General features: G+C 39.0%; 1 protein-coding gene across 1 annotated transcript; it reads left to right on the top strand.

Annotated features, from left to right (window-relative positions):
- The first annotated feature begins 1,849 nt into the window (after positions 1-1,849).
- On the top strand, positions 1,850-4,088 carry LOC135972049 (beta-1,3-galactosyltransferase 2-like). The gene has a single exon (XM_024102021.3). The coding sequence runs from the start codon at positions 1,944-1,946 to the stop codon at positions 3,096-3,098; it is 1,155 nt and encodes a 384-aa protein (XP_023957789.2). The 5' UTR covers positions 1,850-1,943; the 3' UTR covers positions 3,099-4,088.
- Positions 4,089-9,817: the final 5,729 nt, after the last annotated feature.

The raw sequence follows: 9,817 nt of genomic DNA, 5'->3' as shown, positions 1-9,817 counted from the left end.
GCAGAATGAACACAGAATTACCCACAAGCCGTAGAAGCTGTCCATCTGGAAATAAGGCTTAGAGTGGAGAAAGGTGATAGAACCTGCACTACCACTGCCCATAATCTCCAAGGTCTGTGGATAGAGGTCTTCTATCTGACTCCCTAAGTCATTTACGTAGTTCTAGTCCTTTCAGTATCTAGCACCTTTCATGAGCTCAAAATTCACATAAAAGCAGAACAGAGAGAGGAGCCAATTTTTCATTTTGGTGGCTTGAACCAAAAAAGAAGAGAGAATTCCATTCGGGTCAATACAATACACAATGATTTTTTTTTTTTTTTTTACTTTCTTTCCAAATAATTAAAGAGTTAAAAACAAGTTTCAGGTCAAAGGAAACATTTTTTTTCAACCCAAAATGAAATATTTCATTTCTGATGTTTTTAATCTCCTTTTTATATTTTTTTTAAATAAAATTCAATGAAATTCTGAAAAGAAAAGTCAAAAGTCTCAACCCCGCGGTGAACCCAGAGTAAGAAAAGAGGCCCACAATAGACTGCACGACCTTATTAGGGCACAGTGCTTATCACAGGGCGCTTATGTGGGTTATTTCCATAGTTTTTACTGCAGAAACCGTTTCTGCGGTTTCCGCATTGTTTTGTTCTTCCTAACAAGGGAAAGACAGTTTGGGCATTAAGAAGCCAATCAATGCGTGCCACACTTACCTTCTGAACTCTATAGTTAGAGTTGTCCCTGTATAGGAATCAGAGGTGTCCCGAAACGATTCAACGTCACTACCAGTCCAGGTCTGATCAACCAGGACTTGACCCTCCAACTCTCGAATCCTGCCTGAGTGCGTGTCGTGTTGCCGGCCGAATTCACTATGTATATGCTCTCCCATCTGGCTGTCATTTGCATGGTCGTAAGTAACTAGCTAGACAGAATTTTCTGTTTGCTTTCTTTTTGCTTATCTCCCCCCATTGTGTTTTTGTTGGGGGGGGGGTTGTTTTTCTTACGTGCTTCCCATCCCTTGCCTTACTTGTTTAAATTTAGTTATATAGTGTTGTAGTTGTAGATGTTTGATAAGGAATCGTGGCATTAATAATTGTTATACTTACCATCCTATAATAAAATTGAGTTGTATCCAGTTCTCCTCGTCCCGGGTCATTCAACTCAATCCTTCACCGAGAATCCCTAAAAGAACCCCTAGCCCCAATTGGGTGGAACATTTTACTTAAAAATACAATGACATCATAAAAGGAATATAAATATTTACAAATTATAACTAAAATTGAAGGTACAGTGATGTAGTTTTTACCTGCAGGGTGGTGATGAACTTGAGTACATATCAAATTGACCTATGATTAATATAGATAGATAAAACATCTGTACGTTAAGATGTTGCTGTTATTCCTGCAAATATGGTTCATTTTAGCATGTTTTGTAAACATACATATTTAAAATAGAATGTCCTCTGTATTCTTCATAAATATTTGCTTGCTATGGGGGTCTCTTTTCTCAGAATAAAAAGATACTTCCATTAGTGTTAAAGGCATACTTTTAATGGAAACACATATAGGATATGGAAAACATGTGGAGTTATATTTTGGATATAACTGAAATTGCATTGCTGCTATTTGTTTTTCCTATTATAAAAGTTGACCAGTTTTGTAAAGTTTGGTATAAATTGCAATGGGCAATAAGTGTTTTGTTTATAATTTTGTTTTTGTATTATCCTCAGAAAGAAAAGTTGGAAAATGAAGGAATCAGTAAAGTCCAAACATGGGATACCAGTAAACTAGGGGACATTTTTAATTAAAAGAACCCTGAAGAATCAATATTATGAAAGTGATTTGGTCATCTGAACTTGTCATGGAGGAAACCAATCAGCTGCAAACAAACACTCTTCTTCAGATGTCTGTGTGACTAAGAGCAGTTTGTTCTGTATCAATTTGAAAACCACCAACATGACCGGCTACAGAAGATATTTTCTCATTTCTAGGAGGTGCTCCTTGATGTGTATTTTCTTGATTGGCTCCATCTGTTTTCTAGGGATATATTTGTTTTTTGTTCCTAAGACTTTTAATTACTTTGCTGTTTTAGCAAAAATCAAAGTTAAAGAAAACATTGATTTGAGTTTAATAGAAAGATCTGCATTTCCTGCCAAAGAATATGACAAACCTGAGACAGCAAAAAAACTCATTTCCTTCAAAAGCAATGTTTCCAGCTTCAAACAATTCTTACTAAACAGGAAAGTAGGGGGACTAACTGTAAATGCGGCACCATTTGCTAGTGAACTCGATTACATTCCATCCTTTAGGTTTGTTATTAATGAAAGAGATATATGTAATGAAATAACTCCTTTTTTAATACTATTAATAGCAACCAAAGCTGACGAAAAGCAGCACAGGGAAGCCATCAGGAAAACCTGGGGAAATGAATCTTTGGTTCCAGGAATAAAGGTTGTTCGCTTATTTATGTTGGGTGTTAACAGCAAAGAGCAAAATGAAGCCCTACTGCGGGAAAGCAGTCAATATCATGACATCATTCAACAAGATTTTTTGGACACCTACAAGAACCTAACTCTTAAAACCATAATGGGCTTGAAGTGGGTTGCCGCCTACTGTGGTGGTGCAAATTTTGTCATGAAAACAGACAGTGATGTTTTTGTTAATACAGAATATTTAATACAAAGGCTCCTAAGACCACTTATGCCTCCTCCACAGTATTATTTCACTGGCTACCTTGTAAGAAATGGTCAGCCTCATCGAAGTAATGAAAGCAAATGGTACGTGCCAAAGGAAATCTACTCAGCTGAACGCTACCCTGATTTTTGTTCAGGAACTGGGTATGTTTTATCTGGAGCCCTGGCTTCAAAAATTGTGAATGCATCTTTAAAAGTCAAGTATATATACTTGGAAGATATTTATGTAGCTCTTTGTCTTGAACAAGAGGGAATTGATATCGTACCCCCACCTGAAAACTATTTGTTTAATTCATATAAAGTCCCATTTTCTCCTTGTACATACAACAGACTGATTACCTCCCATGGAATTTATCCAGATGAACAGATAACATACTGGGAAACATTGCAAAGTAACAAATATGTCTGTGGTAAATAAAGCAAATGTATGGCAGAGATTGTCTGGGATTACAATATTGGCTTCTACAGTATTTTAGCCTTACCATTGCTGAATAAAAACAACGAGGAGTCCGGTGGCACCTTAAAGACTAATAGATTTATTTGGGCATAAGCTTTCATGGGTAACCCCCCCCCCACACACACACACACTTCTTCACATGCATGGAGTGAAAATTACAGATACAGGCATAAATATATTGGCACATGAAGAGAAGGGAGTTACCTTACAAGTGGAGAACCAGTGTTGAGAAGGCCAATTCAGTCAGGGTGAATGTGGTCCACTCCCAATAATTGATGTGGAGGTATCAATACCAAGAGAGAGAGAATTTCTTTTGTAGTGAGCCAGCCATTCCCAGTCCCTATTCAAGCCAAAATTGATGGTGTTAAGTTTGCAAATGAATTGTAGCTCTGCAGTTTCTCTTTGAAGTCTGTTTTTGAAGTTTTTTTGTTGAAGGATGGCTACTTTTCAACCTGTTATTGAATGTCCAGGGAGATTGAAGTGTTCTCCTACTGGCTTTTGTATGTTATCATTCCTAATGTCTGATTTGTGTCCATTTATTCTTTTATTTAGAGACTGTCCAGTTTGGCCAATGTACATGGTAGAGGGGCATTGCTGGTACATGCTGGCATATATCACATTAGTGGATGTGCAGGTGAATGAGCCCCTGATGGTGTGGCTGATGTGGTTGAGTCCTATGATGGTGTCTCTAGACTAGATATGGGGAGAGAGTTCACCATCAACCTTCTATGGAGGAAGAGACAGACTTGACACAATATCCTTCATTAAGATTTCAATTTAATGTATATTTACAAAAAGAAACTTTTTTTTATACTGAAGTTGTATTTTACCCCACAGCACAACTTCAGCATAAGTACTGTTTTGGTATAAATGTGATTGAAATTTGCAATGATTTGGGACTTTTATTCTACTTCACTTCAAAATGAGTTTCAAATAAAAGAATTAAATAAGTGAATTCTCTTTTATTTCCTAACCACATTATAGTTTACTCATGTACTAGCATTTTGTGCTACTTTCTAGTCCCTTGATAATTACCTGTATTTGATTTTTAAACCAAAAGATGCAACAACTGTGACTACTTTCCTTCTCTACAGAAATAGAGGGAAATTATCATGTATTCCCTTAGCTGCTTCTGCAGAGGACAGCTTGAGTGCTTCTTTCATATCTTTTTTTCCAAGCTTTGGCTACATTCTCCTTTTGGGTGCATTCCAGAGCAGGGCAAGTTAAAACAAAATGAGTCCAATGCAGTCATGCAATTGGGTTTCAGTCCGCAGGACTTAAGATTCACCATGATGATCTCTATTCACCTGCTCCAAACTCCTATATTTTGGGGAATTGAGTTCTGCAAGGACTGATGAAGGAACAGAGTAAGTAATTGATGTATGTGTTTATTGTGTGGAATAGTGGATGGTGTGTGACCCTTTCACTGGGTGAGGGGAAAACCAGCCACCTACCTATTGGTGCTGGAAAGACTGCAAAAGTGGGAGGTCAAATTTGAGCAGCATTGCAATGCCATGGACCAGGTCACAATACTCATGCTTCAATGCTCCTTGCTCAAATTTGGCCTACCCATGCCTCCATTATGCCAGCAGCAAAGGATTTCTGTGCTATGATGCCACACAGCTCTAACCAGGGGCCAAGAGAGAATCTTAGCCCCCAGCTCAATAAAAAGAAGCAACAACTACAAGCCAAAAACTAGTCAATAAGCAACTCACAAGCCAATTAAGCTAAACGCAAGACCGACTTCTGTGTTTTTTACCATGGGTTTGCCATGTCTGGGACTGGGCTTTAGAACTGGTGGAGTGGGGGAAGGAGTTGGGGAGACATCTGACAAGGAGCAAGGGTATAGGGGGAGATTTGGGACTGGCTGGGCAAAGAGACTGGGATGAGGGGAGAGGGCACTGCGGAGGGGGATTGGGACTGGAAACCAGTGATGATGGGGGAATGTGGGTAGGGCAATTGGAAGCAGGATTGGGGAAAGAACCAGATCAGAGGAGGAGCTGTGAAGAGGAAAACTGACTGGTTGGGCAAGGAGACTGGGGCTAAGGAGCTCTGGGGAGGCAGCTTCTAAATCTGCCCTCTCCTGAGAACAGGGCCGGCTCCAGGCACCAGCCCACCAAGCACGTTGATTCCAACTGCCACATATGATAATCTTCGGAAGTTTAAGAGCCGCAAGACAGGGTGGTGCCTTTTTAGGTGCGGGTCTTGTGTCCAAACGCCCCCCTGCAGGACTAAAGCCCCAAGACTCCTCTCCCTCCAGGACAGCAGTCCCTAGCCCCACCACCCTGCCACAGGACAGAAGACCCTAACCCCACCACCCCACCAGAAGACAGAAGACCCTAGCCCCATCACCTTAACTGTAAAAAAGCCGCATGTGGCTCACGAGCCACAGTTTGGCCACACCTGGTATATAGGGATTTGGGAACCCCAAAGGGGGTCATGTGAGCTCTCTAATGAAATCCTGTGTCATACTGGTCCCTTTATTCATTGTAAGATGTATGTACAGATGATATTTAAGGAGTTGTGTGTCTGTACAAAAAAATTGTTCTTAAAGCATGTGAAGTGACCTACCTTAGAAGGGATTCCCCCCAACAGGAGGTTTAAAAACAAAAGTTTGTCTCTCTGGTTACATGTAAATGAAGTACTATATGATTCGCAATGAAGGCCCATTCACTTACTTATGGAGGGATAGGAAATCAACATGAAAGAAGCATATAGAAAAAAAAAAAGCCCATAGGGGAGTTATGTTGTTTGTAAACTAAAACATTGGCTTGGGAAAATATTTATGCAGGGTTCAGAAGAACCCCAGGATATTCCTTCAGTGTGATTGGACAAGCTGTAAGTGATCTTATGAAAAGGGGTATTTGCCTGAAAAAGCTGGAGAAAGAACTTGATGTAAGCTTTCTTGTAGGAGATAGGGGAATGACTTGTTAGTTAGCTTTCCTCTCCAGAAAGCAGGTTATGATTTTGTTTTATATATAACAGTTTGTTTCCCCTGTTCTTACGCACTATCACTTGAATCTCTGTACTTTAAGAATAAAGTTTTCATTGTAAGTATATCTGTGTTGTGTGTTCAGCAAAGCCATGTTCTAAGGCAGTGGTTCTCAAAGCCGGTCCACCGTTTGTTCGGGGAAAACCCTTGGCGGGCCGGGCCGGTTTGTTTACCTGCCGTGTCCGCAGGTTCGGCTGATCGCGGTTCCCACTGTCCGTGGTTCACCACAGGACAATGGGTGCGGCGGGAAGCGGCGCAGGCCGAGAGACATGCTGGCTGCCCTTCCCACAGCCCCCATTGACCTGGAGAGGCGAACCGTGGCCAGTAGAAGCCACGATCAGCTGAACCTGCAGACACGGCAAGTAAACAAACCGGCCCGGCCTGCCAGGGGCTTTCCCTGAACAAGCGGCGGACCATCTTTGAGAACCACTGCTCTAAAGGTATAACTAGTCCCCGTAACTAGGCCTAGTAACTCTAAGAGTGTTCAGTGGATAAGGGGCTGGATACTGGAAGGGTTGGTCGAAAGACTCGGGGGTGACTGTGTGCCCATCGCTAACCTGTACAGAGAAATGGAGGCCTGTAGAAGGCAGTGCTTGTGTTCCCAGGGGCTGGTGCTTTCAGGGAGCTGATCCACAGCAGGCACAGATAAGACTTCCTCACACGAGGGGTGGAAAGTGATGAGGTGCTTCACAACCCTGGGCCCTCTTGGAAGTGTCACAAATGTATAATAAAGGAGAAGAAAATAAATATCCACATAATATATAATATTATAAATAAATATCCAAATAACTAAAGGAGGAGATAACGCTTAACAAGGTAAAATGTCTATGTAAGTCAGTTACTTTGAGCCTCCACCCAGCTAAAAATATAAGAGATTAGCTACTAGTCATAGCAACGCTTAGGAGCCAGTACACCAATTACGGGAAGAAGCGACTGGCTGTGTTAATTGTGAAATTATAGAAAATCAGGTCTGATTCTCTGGAAAGCAGAGATGATAGCAGGGAGGAATCACATGTGCACACACCCATGGTGTCATGACTGAGAGGTAAAGATCAATCATGGATGGTACAAACTGCACCTGGCTAAAGAGTGAAGAGCCCAGAGGATTTCTAGCAGGATCACTGTGCCCTGCAGGAGTTGTAGACAAATGTAGCACCTTCTCTCAAGGAGCTGAATGCTCTTTCCTATTCTGCTGTGTGTGGAGCAGGACAGAAGACAAACCCAATGCCCCCCATTATCATCCTCTATATGGAAAGAAAGGCAAAATAAAATGTTTTAATTGTGTTTAAGATTACATAGAAGGAAATGTGCCTTTTGCCTTGTGCACCACAATGGGGAAGAGGAAAGAAGTGTTGCCAAATTACATGATTTTATTAAGGACCTCATGATTTGGAATGTTTTCCTCATGGTCTCAGCTGCTGGAGTTCAACTGTTTGGAAATCTCAGCTTTCATTTTCATAGAAAAGGGAAGTGTCTATCCCTCGTGATTGAAGCAAAAAGTTTGGAAATGTAAACTGAGTACACCCTAAGGGCTCAGGAATCAGAAGGAACATTAAAGAAAAACCTAAAAATGATTATTTTTTAAAAATCTCATTTCATGATTTATGATTCAATGTTTGTGGTTTACATTACTAGGAAAGCAATTTGTTTTTGCTATGGGCTCAGTGCACTGAGTGCAATTTTTAGTTCATATGGCTTATCAGTGAAGAGTATGCCTGTACTCCATAAACTACTAGTACCCTGCTTTCTTTATAAAAAGACAGCCATCCACCAGGTGAGCGTTAGTCTTTCAGGTGGGCCAATAGCTAGAAAGGGGCAAATTCCAAACTCCTGATACTTATGCATATTTTTCCAAACCTTGCAGGTCTTGGAATCCAGACTGTATATCAGGCTAGCTAATGAGATTTCCTATATCTGCAGTTTTCATTCAGATCCAAATGATGAAAACTGGTTGGAAACGGGAATTTCTATTCTGTGGGAAATTCCAACGTTTAAAATCAAGTAAATAAATCACATTGATTGTGCAGAAGTATTCTAAACAAAATTCCAAAAAGCTTTTTGATTCAAAATCATCAAAAAGTGTTGATTTCATTGACCAAGTTTCAGCTTGTATATTAACATTTTAAATAGAAAATATTATATATAATAAAAATATAATATTTTGCATTATATAAAAATGAAGTGAATCAAAACAACTCTATCAAAATGAAATGTTATGTTATGAATGTTTCCTGTTGAAAAATTCCATCTAATTTGACACATTCCCATAACATTTTTTAATTTTGACAAAACTCATTTTTTGTTTGTTTTTGACCAGCTCTACAAAATACCACTTAAATAACTCTTTAATTTTTTTTGTACTTCTGAAAAAGAGCAAAAAGCACATTGAAATGAAAAATGATGCTGTGATTTTTAGTTTTAATTTATTTTGGTTTTGATCTTCAAAAATAGATCAGATTTGGTTCAAGTGTTTAGCAAAGGTTCCGGATCTTATTTTATCAGAATGTGTTTCTCCCATTTCTAGTAATGATCTTATAATGCTTCAATGTGCATTACTGGGCATATAGTATGATATACTGACGTCAAAAATTGCCCTTATGCCATTGATAAACCTAGAAATATCTCATTTTTCCATATTACTTAGCCATATTTCTTGCCTAATACAGCTATATTTGTCTGTGTTGTTTTTTTCTTTGATTGTTATATTTCCCATTCAACCTTCCCACATGTCATGGCAGTGATCTTCCAAAGTCTGGAGAACCTGCTTGTAAATCACTTAAAAAAATTCTCTAAAGAAATATTTTCTCCTACCAATAGACATCCTTTTTTAACTCCCTCTTCCCCCTCCCCCCCCTTATTTGAAATCTTGCAAACCGTTTAAAGAAAGTAGGTTAGTTACAGAAAGGATTGTGATGACCGCTAAAGGTTACAAATATGTATATATATTGGCCTAGCATATTCTTGGGACATCTCAATGTACATCTCTCTGTACAAGAAGGAAAAAGTGGAGCTTAGTGTGGCAAATATATTGTATATAAACTAAGAGGAGAGAAATTTGCTTATTTCTGAAAGTATACTAGACCAATGAAGTTAACAAAGCTCCAAATACCCAGAGAAATCACATTATGAAAAGTTGGCAAAAAGTGAATATACCAATGGGAGATAAGAGGACTCTAATGCACGCATAAAATGCATGATGCATTTTTTTAAGTATATATTTTTATAGTTTAGTGTTATTGAATGGGAAAGAGTTATGCAGACACAACTGATTACAAACTCAGGGGGAAATTGTTTCCTATCTGTACTACAGAAATATTTTAAATTACTACATTACGGTATTTCAGGTTATGTGACTTTGCTAACTCCTTTTGTGTTTTTTTTTATATCAAGAAGTAAACTGAAGTTGCTTGCTAGGGAATATTGCCATTGATTTCAGTAGGAAACTTGACACAGTTAATCATGAAAAACTGCTTCTAAAAACTATATAATTACAAGATTGGACAGGTCCAGTCATCATATTTCTAGTAATATCTGTTCAATAAGAAAATGTGTTATAAATTTTCTGGCAGCTGCTTTAGGTGAATAATTTTTCACTCCTATAGTCTCTCAGCCATCAGTTTTTAACACTTGGTTATTTACTGCATGTTTGTGCATTTAAAATTCACCAAGGAGAAATGTCCTTGCATTA

This window comes from Chrysemys picta, chromosome 8 (assembly GCF_011386835.1).
Source record: "Chrysemys picta bellii isolate R12L10 chromosome 8, ASM1138683v2, whole genome shotgun sequence".
In the NCBI taxonomy this organism is placed as follows: Eukaryota; Metazoa; Chordata; order Testudines; family Emydidae; genus Chrysemys; species Chrysemys picta.
Note: the sequence above shows the minus strand (reverse complement) of the source record. Positions and strands in the feature narration are given on the sequence as shown.